The 19,228-nt window shown below is 33.9% G+C and overlaps 1 protein-coding gene across 7 annotated transcripts in view; it reads right to left on the bottom strand.

Annotated features, from left to right (window-relative positions):
* LOC145277762 (hemicentin-1-like) overlaps window positions 1-19,228 on the bottom strand; it is a 508,122-nt gene that overhangs the window by 278,204 nt on the left and 210,690 nt on the right. For all 7 annotated transcript variants that reach the window (XM_080129486.1, XM_080129488.1, XM_080129489.1 and 4 more), the window contains one exon: window positions 675-971. In XM_080129486.1, coding sequence (XP_079985612.1) covers window positions 675-971 — 297 coding nt within the window. The remainder of the gene's footprint in view (window positions 1-674; window positions 972-19,228) is intronic.

Raw genomic sequence — 19,228 nt, 5'->3', positions numbered from 1 at the left:
ATACAGGGTATGGAGATTTGGGAAACTCTTTGTGATCGGTTTTCGCCCAGAAATTTGGCTGTTAAGGGTCAAAGTTCAACGATTTGACTTTTGAGAACTCTACCAAACTCCTCCGCCAATTTTGTGTCTAAACACTTGAAATTTTAGATATAGGTTCCTTGAACATGGATCTACCTTAATAACTTGATTTGAGCCTAAAACAATGTTAAGGGGTCAAAGTTAAAAAAAATTGAACGCTTTTTTTTTTTTTGCTCAACATACACCTCCAAACACCCGGGCATGCTAGTGTATATATATATATATGAGAGAGAGAGAGAGAGAGAGAGAGAGAGAGAGAGAGAGAGAGTGAAAGGGGGAGAGACAAACAGGGGGAGACGTATTAGCCCGAACTAGCAAAAGTTATAGACTGTTGACTTTACTTTATGCTAAATTGATGATTGAATATGGTAAAATTTGTGCTCATTTTTGCCTTAAATATTAATTTTTGCCTTAAATATTAATTTTTGCCAATCTCTAATAACTATGCATCGAACTAATACCATTATACTTACTTCGCAGAACCTTAAAACAAATCTCCATACAACATTTCAGCCAGATCGACTCTGTAGTTTCCGAGAAAAAGTAGAACGGACAGACAAACAAACATACAGACTAAGAGAAATAGATATAATTACATTGTACAGTTATGGTGAATCTCTTGCTGCTTATTTCTGAGGTACATCCGTATTGTCCGTCGTCGGATTCTTGCACATCTGTGATCAACAGTTTACCCATTTCGAGGATTTTGTAGCGCCTTTCTTTGTCGGCATTCCAGGACATTTTCTGCTCGCCATTCAGAATAGCCTCGTTTTTCCTTATCAAAATCGTCGGTTTGTTGCCTGTTACTTGACAGCATATCGTCGCATTCGAACCGAGTGGTACGGACATGTCTTTCGAGAAGCACAGCCATTCTGCACCTGCCACCGTCGTCACTGCAAGAAAAATAATTATTAGAATTTAAAATCAATATTTTACTAGCAGAACCCGTGGAAATTCCACGGTAATTGAAAACATCATCATATAAGCAAACAATGAAATTTCATTCAATAGAATAATCAGTGCAATATTAGTTCCGATCAGACCGTGAATTAAAAAATAAATATTTTTATAGACAAATATGGAGAACTGCTTGAGATATATTAGAAATAGAATAAATATCTTTAGATATAAAAAGAAACAGAATATTTCAGATTTGCATTAAATTTATTCCATAGTCATTAGACACCAATTAAGTAAAATACTATGAATTTCTGTTATTTTATTTTTGGTGATTATTTTTAAAGTTTCATATTAGCAAAGGTCTTGAATTTTTAAAAACTACATTAGGGAAGTATGACTTATAATAAATTCCCTATAATAAATTTAATGCAAATCTGAAATATTAAACTTGCAAATTATATTATGTCCTCATGAAATCCTTAAAGTACTCTGAAGAAACTGAAAAGGAGAAATGTGTTATCATTTGATGTCTATTGTTAAAATCTATACTATGAATTTTTTTTTTTGTGTATTGATATTCATATTAAAAACTGTTTTGTATTTATTTAAAAAGAAATATATATATATATATATATATATATATATATATGTGCGTGTGCGTAAAGGACACTTAAGTTTTGAATACTCTTGAATCAAAGGAAGCCAATAGATTTTGATCCAAATTAAAATACGGATTCCATATATAAGGTTTAGTATCGTTATATCTTGATTTTAATCTACGTAAAAGGGACATATCTGGTGCTATCAGATCAGGTTGTCTGAAGATACCTCTTTCCTAATATAAAACGTATAAAACAATGTTATTAATTTTACCTTTCCCAAAACTCAATCACGTTCTGCAAAGTTAAAAAACAAAAACAATTTTCCTCTACAAATAATAATAATAATAAAAAAATCAAATCAAAGGCCATGAATAACTATTTGAATACTAATAAAAAAAAATCGAAACAAAAAAACATGTTCTCAAAATTACTGGATTCTGCATTAAATAACCTGAAAAGGGTTGATATGCCGTAAAATACAAGAACCATACCAAAGGGACATAAAATTGACGCAAAGTTATTGTTTATCGACCCTGAGATGGATATTCGTCTAGTTTTAACATAAAAAAGAACAAGTAATACACCCCCTCCTCACTCCACCCTTACGGAAATCTAAGCTAGATCATTGCAAACCCTAATCTCACGCCCGGACGAGACCTGCGCCTCTTCGGACTATGTTAAAGTTTCTATTCTCTTTTACATCTGATTCGAATATTTTCCTCTTCGTATGTTCCGTGTTTATTTGTCAACCTTTCACCACGCCCTTCGTATATATTTACACTTTATCAATAATGAAGGATTTCTTCAATGGGAGAAGTTTTTTTTAGAGGGGAGGGAGTGTATCTTTCGCAAAATTGAATTCATCAGAATTTCATTAACTCTAGAGATTCTCTGATCGGTGAAAATCAACTCCGCCTGGTTTCAGTTTTATGTGTTTGTCTTTTCCTCCCCCTCCTCACTCCTTCTTGGTTACCATCTTTATTAAATGGAGATTTACTGAAATCCAATTAATAATGACCATAAGGAACGAATAATGGATTCTTTTTTTTCTCTTTTAATAGGATTGAGTAAAAAAAAGTTCCTACAAAAGATCAAGATGCGGATCTATTTTTGTAATGAGAAAATACGGTCACAAATGAGAACATATGATGAGGGGCTAAAGTAGTGTTAAAGAGAGAGCGAGGGGCAATACGAAGAAATAAACAGAAAGAATAGAAACAAGTAAGATGGAGAAAGATAAACGAGAGAGAGTCGGAAGAAAAGAGAGAGAGTGGGAGAGAGAAAAGAGAGAGAGTGGGAGAGAGAAAAGAGAGAGAGAGAGTGGGAGAGAGAAAAGAGAGAGAGAGTGGGAGAGAGAAAAGAGAGAGAGAGAGTGGGAGAGAGAAAAGAGAGAGAGAGAGTGGGAGAGAGAAAAGAGAGAGAGAGAGAGAGTGGGAGAGAGAAAAGAGAGAGAGAGAGAGTGGGAGAGAGAAAAGAGAGAGAGAGAGTGGGAGAGAGAAAAGAGAGAGAGAGAGTGGGAGAGAGAAAAGAGAGAGAGAGAGTGGGAGAGAGAAAAGAGAGAGAGAGAGTGGGAGAGAGAAAAGAGAGAGAGAGAGTGGGAGAGAGAAAAGAGAGAGGGGGAGAGAGAAAAGAGAAAGAAAAGAGAGAGGGAGAGAGAGAAGAGAATGAAGAAGAGAGATAAAAGAGAGGGAGGGAGGAGAGGAAGAGAAGATCAAGGGAGAGGAAGAGAAGATCAAGGGAGGGAGAGAATGTAGGCAAAATTGTAGTGTGCATGATTAGCGCGGGTGTCATTCGCTGAAGAAAAGAAAAAGTCTTAAACTCAAAATCTGACCGACACAAGACAAAAAACGTCTTGTGCAAATTGAGACGCGGTCGCGTTTGACAATATACATAAAAAAAATCCAGCATTTCGTCTGTTAGGGACGATTTCTATTCTTGTCGGCTCAACCTCAGTACAATGTACTGTACAATCTGGTGTCAGTTGAAGAAAGAATGTTTGCGATAACGCCGAAAAGGGAACATGACGGATTTTTGTTACATGTGCTTCGACGTGGCCAACTTGGCGATCTGGAAATAATTTTTCTTTTCCTGTAACTCAAACATTCAACGATTAGAAAGAAGAGAAAGGGAGTGAGAAGAGAAAATTTGAACTGCAAAAAAATTCTGGTTCATCCAAATGACGTTTTAACTCATTAAGAACAAATATTTACTTAATTCCCCCCCCCCCCAATGGCGTATTTATTTGATAATCGCAATCGTCAAAAGTCTGCAAATGAAGGAGAATCCATTTGCAATTTCAGCCCTTTTGCTTATCGTTGATTGAGTCATCAGTTCAGGCCAATCTGTCTCTCAGGTGTCAAACAAAGTGGAACCCGCACACCTTCCCCTTGATCTGATAAGTGTCCGAAGGGGAAGGGCAGATGTGACAGGGAAGGGAATAAATATATCAAACTGGAAACAAGAATTGCCAGTAATGGGTCGGGTGGGAGTGGAGAGGGTCTTCGAGATTTTCTAATCCGTAGAAATCAGATAGGTGTTTTATTGTTTGTTTTTTAAATGAATGCTGTTGAATATTTTTTGCCACAGAAATCTTGCTTCAGTTTTGGGCAAAGAATGGGTGAGGACGGTAAGCAGAAAAACGGAGGAGAGAGAAAATGGGTAAGAGGTAAAGAGAGAAGGAGAAAGGGAGAAGGCAGAGTAGAGGAAAAGATAAAAAAAAGGAGATGGAATATAAAAGAGGAAGAAAGAGGAGAAAGGAAAAGATGCATAATGCTTCTAGGTATTACATAATTCGTACCCCCCCTCTTTATAGATATTTTATTACACTAAAGAAATATTTCATATTTATTTAAAAGTTATTTGAGAGAGAGAGAGAGGAGGCTTAGCCACCATGCCCCGACCGGTGTTTCCACGATGGCACTTCCTTACAAAATTCTGATCTGTAACTATTTTAACTTCAAATATTTTAGTAGTAGTTCCATGACGGACATTCAACCAACCAAATGTTCAGCTTCATACGCAAGAACGGATGAAGCTAGTATATATATATATATATATATATATATATATATCGTTGAATACTGTTTACTGCCTATTCTGAACGCCCGTCGCTTTGACATGACGTCAATTTCTTAATTTACTTAATTTCTTTCTATTCACGTGTTAGTTACCGTTGGCTTGGAGGAAAGATGCTGATCTGCGAACCAAGAGTGGCTTTGTTGACTGGATTCGAATCTCCTGGCCAGCAGTAATTATTACTTCTTACATTGATGATTGCAGAAGCATGAAACACTCGTGTTTGTAGGTATAAAAATTGTCAATATTGGGTGACTAATATATATATATATATATATATATATATATATATATATATATATATATATATATATATATGCTTGCGTGTCAAATACGCGCCCCTCACGCTGTATTGGGCGCACATGTCATTATCTATGTCGCGATCAAAATCCTTTATGTCATTTGAAACGAATCAGATATGAACTGATGTTCAAATGCCTTGAGACACCAAACATCTCTTTTCGGCTGTTATGTCCCCCTCTCTTATTTTTAGGTTTTACATCCTGCTTCTCCCTCCGCCTCCACCAGTTTCCAACATTGTTTACAGCTGTTGGCCATTCGCAACAGATGGGCATCTCGTCGTCGTTATCAGAATTTTGAAGAAAGAAATGCATTTTTATCAGCCTCACTTTCTTTACATCTGCCTAAATATTTAGGGAGAGACGAAGAATTTAATCGTTTCGTTTTACGGCATATCAACCATTCTCGGATTACTTAATGCCGAATACAGTAATTTTGAGGAAAAAAAGTTTTTATGCTTCAAGTTTTTAAAAAAAAATATCTTTAAATATTAATGTTTGATGGTTTTGTTTTATAGCATGTTCGCTCTTTCCGGGTCATTTAATGCGGCAATATATAAGATTTATTAATCTACCATATATTATGGTCTTGGATATGACCTTAAACTATATCCGATGGTGAGGCCCCAGCTTGCAGGCTTTGGTGAGTGTGGAGCCACCCTTTAATTGCCATTGCTCCCAGGTCCACTCTGACCCAGAGTGGTAGTACCTGTTAGGGTCAGAACTATGGGTTAAATAGAAACAGACCTAAAAAAACATTCTATTAAAAAATGTTTCTTCAAAACTCACTGAATTCGGCATTAAATAACCTGAAAAGTGTTGATATGCCGTAAAACAAAAGCAACCAACCAACCATATATATTTTAATGAAAACTTTAAAAGTATGTTCTTGTATAAAGACTTCATTTTTGTAAGAATTTACAAATAAAACATTGAAACCAAAATTAGTTTTGTCATTTGAACTTAATTAGATATGAACCGAGATGTTCAAATGACTGGAGACACCAAAGTTCCCCACTTTCGGTTCATATACCAGTTTTTCTTTCTTTTTTTTTTTTTTTTTTTTTTAAATACTACCGTGCCGCTTTTACAATAACCGTAAAAAAGAACGCAGAAAACACGACCTCAATAAATGAAAGTTCAATTTTAACTTAATCCTAAAACTTTCTAAAGCTGATTATCATTTTCTTTAAAACTATGAAATATTTGCTCCTATCCTAACTGGGAGAATCAGAATAGAAAATATTAAGTGGGTGAATTATTCTCCTACCACGGTTCGATATGGCTTGTGTTGAATGGTTACTCTCTTCAGAAATGGTGTATTGATTTGTGATAGCGAATACTGGAGAACATGCATAGAGTACTGGCATGTAGTGTGACCGTCAATGGAGACGGAAGCGGAAAAAAAGGTCTTGGTCATTATTGTCCCAGGTCTCTAGTGCATCTTTTCATTTGTACTTGACATGGAATATGTTCAAATCATGTTTGCACGTACTCTTTATTTTGATGAAAATATAAATTTTATTGCTTGATAATTTGGTATGGAATCGTTTTAAATTGTTTTTGCATATACTTTTTTGACATCGGTATAACATGTATTGTAAATTTTAATCGTAATACATAAGAATAAGTTTCCTTAGAAAAACATTGGTGGTTAGTATGAACTTTTTATTTTTGGTCGGGGTGTCACTGTTCTGTCCTAAGGTGGGTTCAAAACCTCAACAAAACAGACATTATCGGTACACTTTAGATCTAGGACACTTATACCCGGGACGCTAATGATAGGTCGCCCAAGAAAAGAACATAATAATGATAAATAACAGTAAATATGAATAGTAAGTACTAGCATCTCCCGTTCCAGTGTTGCCCGAGAGTATTTGTTTTGCATTTATTTTTAAAAGTGCACTTTTTATTTTTTAACCAAAATATTAAGAAAAAAATCTATTACACGTCTTCGAAAAATTACATTAACTCTCTCTCTCGCTATATATATATATATATATATATATATATATATATATATATATATATATATATATCATGGTAGAGAATCTCGGATGTAGCAGATTCGCTCTGCAGGGAGAAACCTGAATGCAGCGAATTCGTTCTAACGTGACAGAGAAAGAAGCCCGGGGGTAGTAGATTCGTAATGACCGTGGATGGGAAGTCCGGATCTGAAGACACCATTTCTTTTACTGTAAATAGAGAAAACACAAATGATCTGTGACAAATATTAAGACAAGACGCTTGTTGTTACCGACATCTTCGTCTGGTGAAATAAGCGAAATTCTTCACCGATTTCAATTGTAAAATAAAATTAACTCGAACTCCGTTTGGAGGAGTCATCCTGCTCAATCCTTTTTAGCGATTACAAAAGCAATCAAACAATTCGTAACGGAATTGAAATCAGAGTCGAACAATAAAGCAATTGACTCATGATAAAGTGAAAATATTTGTAATGACGAACCTGGAGAGGGGCGTCAATTTTTTTTTTTTTTTTTTTTTTTTGAGAAGGGATAATAAATTAATGGAATAGGCGGAGAGAGAGAGAGGGAGAAAAAAGTTTTTCACCTGCATGTTATTTGATATGTATTTCTTTCTTTTTTCCCTAGAATAAGGTAAGACCGAGGGTAGAGATTCTTAGATAAAGTAGGGAGGAGAAAAGATGAAGCGTGGACTCAAGTTATTTGTGAAGGAAATGGATATATGCACACAGAGAAGCTGAAAGAGAAAGAGAGGGAAGGACAGAGAGAGAGAGAGAGAGAGAGAGAGAGAGAGAGAGAGAGAGAGAGAGAGAGAGAGAGAGATGAATAAATATGCAGAAAGAGAGAAGGGGAAAGAGAGAGGTAGAGAGAGAGAGGTAGAGAGAGAGAGAGAGAGAGAGAGAGAGAGAAAAAAGGGAAAACGAACAATAATAAATCAAAGTGGGGTAGCAATTGGCGTTTGCAGATAAAATGAAAGAAGCATGAGGTGTCGGAATTCGCAGAATACTTAAAACAATTCCTAACAAGTGTCAATGAAAAACTCTTTATTCTACACTGAATGAAATATTTCCAACATGAGACACATTTTACGACAGGAACAGAGGAAATTGCAACAAGCTGAGAATCAAAGGAAAACAGTCTAAAAAAGGATGTGATTCAGATTGATTGGAACAAATTGCAAATGGCTGACAATTTTGCATGCTATCCACGCAAGCAAACAAAAACAAAAATACGCACCCCTCCTACAAAATAAAGCACTCGCGTATAAACGGATGGGAAGGAAAACATATATAGTTGGCAAAAAATGAGTAACATTAAGCAATTGACAATTTGTAACATAGTAGATGTTGTAATAAAGTTAGAATAAGCTTTATCATTCTTTTTATTTCCAGTTAAAAAAAATGTCATATTTATTTGTTATTTTACAATTTTTATACAATTATCGTGTCGAGGCAGTATTTCATCTTGGGACTTAGACTCTTATGCAGGGAGAGGATTGAAATATATCGGACGGTAGAACGAACCAACCATTTATTCAGTAACCTTATCAACAGATTAAATTACTTCCAAAAAGTTGATATGCCGTAAAACGAACAAATCAAACGGTTCTTATATCATTTACATACGCTTATGCATACTTAAAATTTGAAAACAAAAAAACAAATATGAAGTATATATGTATTTAATAAGGGTGTATGCGATGCGGTAAATACTTGAACGGTGAAAAAAGACAAACAAAAATAAATTGAAAACAATGTATGTGATATTTTCGGCAAAAAACTTATCTATTTATTTCAAGACAGTATTTTACTTGTTTCAGTAAATCTTGAAATTACTGTTAATTAAAATCCGGGACGGTGGAAAACAGTTCGATATTTCTGGATATTTTTGTGGGAGAGATTTACTTCCGAATTATCAAAATATGTTCACCTTCCCGTATTTTATTAGCAGTATATAAATGATTTACTGAAAAAAAAAGAAGAAAAAAAAAAAAGAAATTTTTGAAGAAAATAGCACACATCTTGTCTTTATTTTTGTTCATCTGCACGTTTTTCCGCATTGCTTGCAGCCTAATAGATGCGCATATACTTATTTAACCGCAATGCTTAAAGCAAACTACCTTTTGGAAATCATTTTTTCTTTTTAGTTATATTCACCCCAAACAAGGCACAATGACACATAAGGGGCTACTATGAATTAGTGGTCAGATTTATAAAGGTACCCTAAGTGCGTGTGAAGGGGCATGCGGTGAGATATTTGTTCAGACTACATCTCAATTTTTGCATGTTAGTACTGTCGAGAAAACAGGGAAAAGGGGAAAATTTCAAAGACAAATCGTTCGAGAAAACAAACAAACTATTAGAATAGAAAGTTTTCTGACATCTGAGGACCTCGACATGAAGAGGTGGAATTTTGCTGATTGTTGGGTTGGTTGGGGGTATTTCCGTTGAGGATGCACAAGTGCAAGTTCGTCAGATAACATTCCATTGTAGCAATTATAAAACAATCACAGGTATGCAACACTGCGGCGATGGGACGGGGGCTAGAGATTGGTAGACAGTGTGAGGGCCGATTAGATTAAAGGCTGTCTTTGGATAATTTCTGAGAGAGAGAGAGAGAGAGAGAGAGAGAGAGAGAGAGAGAAAGAGAGAGAGAGAGAGACTAGTGATTGGTGCACCAGCTCAGATGTGGCAACAATATTGGCAATATTTTGAGCGCCAGTGTTGCATATTTTTGTTTGGGATATCTTGTCACCCCTATTTGCTAATCGCTTAGCAGAAATATAGCTTTACATCTTTGATTTTGATAGGGATGGGCAATAGATAAAAAAACAAACAAAAAAAAAATTGCACGAAATAGCGTTATTCCACAAAAACAAGTTCGCACATCTGGCACGTCCCTTCATATTGGCACGAAAGGCAGGAAATGCCACGGAAAGCACAGGAATGTGATCTTCACGCTCTGATGACCATCGAGAATGCATAAGCCCGGGATTTAGATAAGATTCTGATTGTGGTCTGTCTTATCGCTTTTACAGTATTTACGGACCATCAAAAGCTGAAAAAATTAAATTAGAACCAAGTGTGAATACAGCACCTAGTCTTTGATAGGAACGAGTTTAGCACGATGCCAGATCTAACGTCATTCAAATCTGTCACACCTTAAATAAAAAAAAGACTTTGCCTGAGAATAACTTGAAATTTAAAAACATACATAACATGGGTTTTTCAATATTTATTAATCTATGGTAATTGTTTTCACTTCCCAAAACTTTGTGGACTGTGCGCCCTTGCTTAAATCTTTTCTTCGACGATCGAGCGATTTCATCTTAAAAATAAATAAATAAATAAAATACAGGTGATTTTATATATATATATATATATATATATATATATATATGCTCGCGCGTCTCAGAGGCTAAGGAATGAGGATAGAGAGTTGTATGTTTGAGTTTCGATTTTAGTTGATGACCCTCAAATCCTGTATATAAACTTTTCGTTTTTATCTCACTACTATAAATTAGGTCCAATATAATAATCGATAGAGAAATCTCTATAATAATAAATGCGTAATTTACAGGAATTAAAATATCGTATTCAAGCATAACTTACGACCGGGTTTTTATATAGGTTGTGGAATTGCATTCACTAGCAAAAGATCTAGCTTATTTGCATATTCTTTTAAACATTCATTTTAATTAATTCCCTATTAGTTACTTCGGTTTTCTTATGGGATGATCATCTTTAGTTAACTATTACGTATAATTATATTCATGCAGATATTCTACATGATTTATACTTGCATAATATTTGCGTAAAAAGTTTATAGTAAACACAAAATTGTTTCTATATATATTTATGTATAAGTATATATTTTTGTTTTACAAATTTTGCCTACCAAACTCCTCCTAGAGTTTTTGGTCTACAAACATGAAACTTCATATATATATAATCAATGCAAAACTTTATATTTGGGTTTTAGCCCGGAAAAATCGGTGCAAAAGTGTGAAGATTACAAAAAAGAAAAAAATGAAATTTGCCAGGTGAAGGTCGAACGCCGGCATTACGAATGCATAACGTAGTAGCCATTGGTTCATGTTTTAATTTTTAGCCTTGCAGTAAACATGTTTTCATAGCCCAGTCATTGACGGCAGAGGCAAAATAAATCGTGAGTTGACCGTTTTGGTTTCGATTCTCAGTGGTGGTGCATAAGTTTTTTTTTTTTTTAAATACTTTTTAAATCATTATTATATATTGCATCAATCTCTCTCTCTCTCTATATATATATATATAAAAGTGGAAATGTCTGTGTCTTCTCTATGTTAGTTAAAGAAGACTATTATACAGAAAGGCATTACTTTACATATTCACACTTTTTAATATATACATCTGCACATAACCTTATAAACAGTACACAGGGCCCGAGCAAAGCCGGGCGGAACTGCTAGTATATATGCATATAGTCTAAAATCAATGTACATATTTCGCTTTTCATGTAAAATTTATATATAAACAAACAGTTTCCATGCCAATTCGAGATACTTTCTCTAAAGGAAATCCTGTTTTTCAATCCACCCCATCTTTTTAAGTGGGTGTCTTGTTAAAAAACAATTGTGATGTTATTTCTTAGATGTACGGCCTGCAGCAGGAGCATATGAAAGGTCTAAGAAAATATCCCAGCGGAGAGAGGAAAGTCAGAAAGTTGGTGTTATTTGACACTAAATACGAAATGGCTGTTTATAGACGAAAAGAGGAGAGGATTATACAAGGGAGATAAGTATGGTTTGTTGTTGTTGTTAGCGCAAATATCTTAGGTCTCATAAAACGGCACCTGTTGAAATAAAGCCCAAAAGAAAACATCTAGCCCCACTCCATCGCCTTCTTTTATACGTTTTCTGAACAGACCAGCGTTAATTCGTGTGGCTGTTAAAGACATTATCAGCTGGAGTAGACCCGGGGCGGTGGACTGGTTTGGAGAGACGCAAGGAATCAACCTTATAATATCTCTTCATTAATAACTTATACATACTGCAGCATTATTATCTCTCTCTCTCTCTTATATATATATATATATATATATATATATATATATATATATATATATATATATGCGGACCAAAATAAAAAAAAAATGACTTGAACGTGTTTTATACTGTTTTGCTAATTAGTTTTGCTTTTTAGTGAATCTGGTTCTCCAAAACCTCATTCTTTTAATTATTTTCTAGACAAAAAGAAAAACTACCAAATTATTTTCACACATTTTCATAAAAAAAAGAAACAAGTGAAGCATGCATGGCCCCTCGTAAGTGCACCGTGAACGAGGCATAAAAAATGACTAAGTTCAACCCCCCTTATTTAGCCCCCAAAGTCCCCAGCGAACGTCAAATCCTAGTGAAAATGAACAAACGGCGCAGCTTTTGGCCTTAATACATGTAAATTTGAGTTCTGCACCATGCAAAAAAAAAAAAAAAAAAATATGACTAAGTCCATCAACCCCCATTTAGTCCCCCAAATCCCCAAGGCCTTAACATATTTAAATTTGAGTGCAGCACCATACAAAACTGCTAAATAGACATACACAGAAAAATTTGGACAAACATGGTAAAATAGTCCCAAAAATGGAGTATTTTTTTTTTTTTTTTTAGCTCTAAAAGATTTCCTGGGGCACACCCAAGAGTTATCGCGAAGTATAGACAAACAAAATTTTATAGAAATCAGTTAGTTACAACTTTTCAGAAAGTTTTATAAAAGATCCAAGGCATCAATTTTTTTTTAATTTAAACACAAAAGTGTGAAGTTTAGCCATTTTAACTCGAAAGGGACCCCTGGGGGTGGGGTAACCGGAGTTTCCCCAGAAAATCCGTTCTGTTACTTTTTTTTTTTACTCATATTATATTTAATGTTTGTGCAGAATTTCAAAAAATTCCAAGGCGTAGTTATTGAGAAAAGTGTGGACAGGCGAACGGACAAGAGTGAATTTACAGGTGCACCCTCCTTTTGTCGGGTTTTGTCGTAGTTATTTTTTAACACCTTTTTAAAATGAGATCGTTCGATCAGTAAATATGGTGATCGGTGATTAATCAGATGTTGTTAAGGTAAGAAAATGAAATGGATTTTTCCAAAATGAAATTATGTCACCCGATCGACTAAAACAGTAACATTTAAAAAGAACTACTTTTCAATAAGTAACATTCGTTTGATTATTTTGAAGAATATATAACTGGAAATTATTTTAACTGCAAGAATACAGAATATTTATTGCTTGCCATGTCAAAGAAATCGGGTATTTAACAGAGAAGACAACAATGAAAAAAAAAAAGGGAAAAATTCGAATACATAACAAATAAATGTTACCAAAGGCAAGATAAATGGACTCTTCTACATAGCTTAATAAGTTTTGTATTCTAACGGAAGTTTAAGCGTTTATTCAGTTCGAAAGACAAGTAGTGTCGAGTAGGTAAGTTAAACTGGCAATGAAGATGGCCGACGAAAGCATGCTGTCTTCAGAGCGTCGATAATGGTTCGAAAGTTGAAAAAATTAAAATACTGATGGAAATCCACCATATAAGTTTTTCTGTTACATTTCGTAACATTTATATGGTGGGTCTCTATCAGTATTTAGTTAATTTTTCGAATTTTGAACCATTATCGACGCTCTGAAGACAGCATGCTTTCGTCGGCCATCTTTATTGCCCCTTTAACTTACCTACTCGACACTACTTGTCTTCCGAACTGAATAAACGCTTAAAATTCCGTTAAAATACACAAAACTTATCCAGGTATGTAGAAGCGCCACTTATCTTGCTTTTGGTAACATTTATTTGTTATGTATTTGAAGTTTTTGCCATTTTTTTCGTTGTTGTCTTCTCTACTAAATACCCGACAATGACAATTGTTTTTTAAGGAAGAAAATAAGACTCATTTTCTTTTCTGAGAAGTACTTACCCCTAGAGACATTTGTTATTTCAGGAGGAATATTATTGTTAACAGTTCATGCATATTAACTAAAATCGCCGTGGAATTTTCATATAGCCATATCTAGTTATTATTGGCACGAGTAAAAAAATCGCTGCTTGGTATTTTCTTTAAAGTTGTTCCAAAAATGTTTACCCCTCCAGGTCGCATTTCGAAATACACATTTATTTTTGAGTATTAGATATTGGTGCTTACACCAGTTAGTGCTTATTTGGTTGAAAAATATTCAAAAGAATTTAACAAGGTCAGTCATAAACAATGTTTTATAGACAAAGGGATTAGCAGGGTACAGGTCGGTGACCTTTTGGAGAAATGAGCTCTGCACGGAAACAACAACTTTAGTAAAAGTTACGTCACACGATTTCTGGAGAATGAAGTTGCATTCAGACCGGGCGGTTCTATTGTTAAAACACTGCAGGGGCGTTAAAAGTAATTAAGATATGCGCTTCTAATTAAACGTCTCTCTCTATTTTTTTTTAAAAATCTTTATTCCCCTCGTCTGTCGCCCAATAGGACGAACACAGCCGAATAAATCATCTTTAAAAACGTGGTAAGTTGATTAATAATAAGTGGTAACAGGTTTCACAAATGCGAAGTTCTTAGAAAGAAACTCTGTTCAAGAAAATTCCGTTTGACTTTAGGTGTACGCGAAAAGAAAAGTCCTTTGCAATGATTGCAGTGAGGAGAATTCTTGATGCGAATGTTTTATCGGTGAGAATAATATATTAGAGTTCGGTTGAGCACCGGCCATAAAAATAACGATATAGTTTAGAAAGACCAGCGACGTCTCTTGTAAAAAAAACAAAAAACAAAAAACGGCAAGAGGTCAAAACCACATAGTAGTATGTAGGGAAGCAGTCGTGTGGTAATGTGTTCCAATTTCATTTAAACATTCAGAGTCAAAATAAAACATTTTATAGAAACAAACCATTTAGAAAAAAAAAGTTAAAATGTCAAATAATTAAATAAAACAATAAAAAGAAATGAAATGTGAAGAGATAGTTAATACCTGTAACGAAATGTTCAAAGCAGTCGCAGGTGTTGTGTAGAATTATAGCATAAAGAACGATTTATATAGAGAACTGAATGAAATAACAGCATTGTCAAAGCCAAAAGGTATTTGGTATATGTGGAGGAGGACTAGAAAGCAAGAGTTGGTGTGTCAATTACTGATGTGGGAATCAAAAGAGGCAAAAAAGAAAAAAGAGGTAGCTGTTACATATGTGGACCAGTTAAAATGACACTGGTTTATTAACTTGAACTAAAGAACGCGATGGAACATTGTGAAATATGGAAGATGCTATTCAAATACGCCCGTGCGACCTCAAAATAAGTTAAAACGAAAAAAAACAGGACTAAAGGCATAATATTTTTGTTCACTCAGTAAAAACGCAGCAGGGTTTTAAAAGCGGCAAAGACACGACAGGCCTTGGGAGTATATTAATAAAAAGAAAAATATATAAATTAGACATTAATAGGAGCCAAGCATGTGGTGGGTAAAATGCCGCCTCCATGATTCTATGATGGCCTTTGGGCTCTAGTGTGATGAAGGCAGTTGTTTGATTATCACTTTGCTTTGGGGGTCTGTTTGTTTAACTTGGGTATAAAATGAAGCAGAAATGAGAGAGAGAGAGAGAGAGAGATAGAGAGAGAGAGAGAGAGAGAGAGAGAGAATTGTACATTTAAAAAATACAATATCTCACTAATACCCCCTCCACCTCCTGCTTTTGACTTTCAAAATCTACACAATTTCACCCCTCTAACTCCGGTCTTCTAAATTCTTATCACGTTTTGCATGGTCATCAATTTAATTTAGCTAAAATTGGTATAGTTAAAAAACAAGACATATTAATCTGTATGAGGCCGATTCTTTTCTAATTACCTTCACAAAGGAGGTTATGTATTCGGTGGATTTTGTAGCTATGTTCGTTTGAGTACAACTTAACATTCACATCGATTGATCGTTACTAAATTTGGTCATGGTTCAAGTTAGAACTAGTTTGATTTTGTTAAATTTAAGTTAAAGGTCACAAAAAAGTAAGCCACACTACTGACGATACCTTTGATTCTCTTCATGGTAGAAACTAACTGTAGCCAACAAAGTTCATTCAAGATCGAGATTTTTGCGTAATTTAAAAACAGATAAATAAATAAAAAATACATTCTACAGTTTCTAAAACTTTGTATCGATTCCAATCATTTTGAAATCTATCAATGAAACTCAAGGCAACAAAACTGAACATATTTGCATTATTCACCCCCGACTGTTCTCATCTTGTTATTTACACAATGTTTCGGCACATGTAACCCCGGCCTTCTTCTTGTCGAACTATGGAATCTGCACAGAATTTCGAATGGAACCCTTTATTTAATCCAGGTGGACAAGATACACCTGGAGATTTTCGGAGATTACATCAGCAGAAATATTGGAAAATAACACCCAAGACGAGAACAATAGTCTAAATAATCCAAATACCTAAATCATTAATCGTCATCTAAAAAATTCAGAAACAAAACTAAACATATAAACCTATAACTTAAATCGTGTAATCGCTTATTTTCCCAGTTTCTACCATAGCTGTATGTTTCGGATTGCTTGGAAGTGTTTTGGGGTCGAAATTCATTGCACTTGTTACAATACCTTTTATTAGGAACCTATATATGAATGCGCATTCCAGATAATATAAAAATCAATTTGGTTGAATTTCGACTTCAGACATATATAGCTTCTGCTCTAAAGTATTAATATCTTATTCTAGATTATTTTCTTTAGCGTTAAAAACAACAAAAATATAATTCGCCTTAATTTCTTCGAAAACACGATTATTCCTGCGCAGAATATTTTTGTAGGCAAGAAATCTGTTTCTGCAATAGCTGTCAATTACTGATGGAAACCATTTTTTTCTACAAGCAACAAATTTCGTTACTATTATAGAACAGTAATGTTGTTGCATTCTTCTCTTTAAATATTTATTTAAATAAATTATAATTCAAAACTAAAAGAAAAAAAAAATCAGTGAAAATGTCATTGACAAAAAAAAAAAATTGATATCTGAACACTTTAAAATTTTGATGTTGAAAAAGGTCACGTGACATTTGGTAAAGGGGTTCATCATGCGAAGGCATGACGTCAATAATTTAAGGGTGTTCATTTTAAATTGCAGCGTATAATAAGAACTGTGTACCTTACAACTAAAGTTTTTATTTCTTATTCCGGAAAGGTTTTAAAATACGCAAATAAATAAACAAACACTCGAATGACTTTACTTCATTTCGGGTAACGCTGGACAGCTCCATTTAGTTTATAACTAACAAGGCCACCCGGCGTTGCTCGGGATCGTATAAGAAAATGAGAAAAATTTTAAACATACCTGTTATTCTTAGAATAAAGGAAGTTTTTATGTCTATGTATCATTTGGCATCTTGAGCAAAAGAATATTTTACCTACCCTAGGACGGGTATTATACAACATATGTGTCGAATAATTGTACCTTCCCTAGGACAGGAAATTTACAGCACATATGTGGAAAAAATTCCTTACCTAGGGCGGGTAATGTATATCACATATTTAAAATTATTTACATAATTTTCTGTTGTGCTAAATTTTCGGTATGTCATAGGTAAGAGTTTGTTTGTTTTTACATCAGATTGCTATAGTGAAGAAGCACTGGAATTTTTTATATAAATGTTATACTACTTGAATATATGATATGATTTCTGATTTTGATAACTTATGTACGTTACAGATAAGAATTTCTTTGTTTTTCATATGGATACTTCACTGTACAAGTCCCTTATTTCCTGGGTAGGATACTGTAGAGGTACCTTTTTTTCTGATTTAAAAAATGAAAGAACTCGATACTTTTAAGTAATTTTCTGTTGTTTTTTCTGTGCGTCTAGAGTAAGAATTTGTTTGTTTTTTCATCTGGGTGCTATAGTGAAGAAGCACCGTATTTCTTATTTAAGTCATGCTATTCGATTATATAACGTGATTTTCGGTTTTAATGACTTTTATGCACGTCACAGGTAGGATTCGATTTGTTTTTCATATGAGTACTATACTGCACAAGTACCTTATTTCTTGGGTAGGATAATGTACAAGTAGCTTATTTCTGATATATAGATGAAACTACTCGATTTAACATCGTTTTCTATTGTGCGAACTTTTCCGTACGTCGCACGTGACTGTTTTTATATTAAAGAAGCACCTTATTTCTTATATAAATATCATACTACTCGAATATATTACAATTTTCGGTTTGGATTATTTTTATGTACATCATAGGTGAGATTTCCCTTGCTTTTTATATAGGTACTATACTTTACAAGTACCTTATTTCTCGAGTAGGATACTGTACAAGTATCTTCTTTCTAATTAAAAATGAAAGCACTCTACGTTTATGTAATTTTCTGTTGTGCTAAATTGTCTGTACGCCAGGTGTAAGAATTTGTTTGTTTTTTATCTGGGTGCTATAGGGAAGAAGCATCTTATTTTTCATATGTAAGCCATACTACTCGAAAATTAAACGTGATTTTTGGTTTTAATAACTTATCTATGTCACATGTAAGATTTTCTTTGTTTTTTCATGAGTACTATAGTACACAAGTACCTTATTACTTTGATAGAGTTTCTTGTACACATAAATACATTAAAAAGTAAGTGATCATTGTATGTGATTTTTGGAATATGACATCCATACACATAATACATTAAATTTATAATGATCAGTTAATTAGTTTAGGAGTGAATCCAATACATACAAATATATAATCATATACACATATTTAAAATTCATAATGATCCGTCAATTAGTTTAGGAGTGAATCCAAGACAAAAATATATAAACATATATACATAATATTCATAACGATCGGTTAATTAGTTTAGGAGTAAATCCAATACAAATGCCATTACTTGATCTGTTTACGTGATTTTTGGAATATAACAAATAAGCCGATATATCATATATATTTTGAATATGACATTTTCCTTACGTAAATCAAAAACATTCTTCTGTATTTTTTTAATAAAAGTGTTCTTGTGTATTTATTACATAACATTTAAAAATCTAGAATATCGAAATATGTAAAAAAAAAAAAAAAGAAATTATGGAGATCGAAACCACAGCACTTGTGCTATTAATCGGTCACGATATCCATTGCACAAAAGGGAAAACCGGTTTTAGAATGTGAAATATGTAAATAAATATATTTCTTTTACTCAATGTACGCATGAGCAGAATGACGCTCATCAAGGTGGCATTGCTGTCAAGTTTGAACCCTTTTTTGACGTCCTTAGCAATTATTTTAATCGA

The sequence above is a fragment of the Euprymna scolopes genome, chromosome 6 (assembly GCF_053919585.1).
Source record: "Euprymna scolopes isolate OS-2025 chromosome 6, ASM5391958v1, whole genome shotgun sequence".
Lineage (NCBI taxonomy): Eukaryota > Metazoa > Mollusca > Cephalopoda > Sepiida > Sepiolidae > Euprymna > Euprymna scolopes.
Note: the sequence above shows the minus strand (reverse complement) of the source record. Positions and strands in the feature narration are given on the sequence as shown.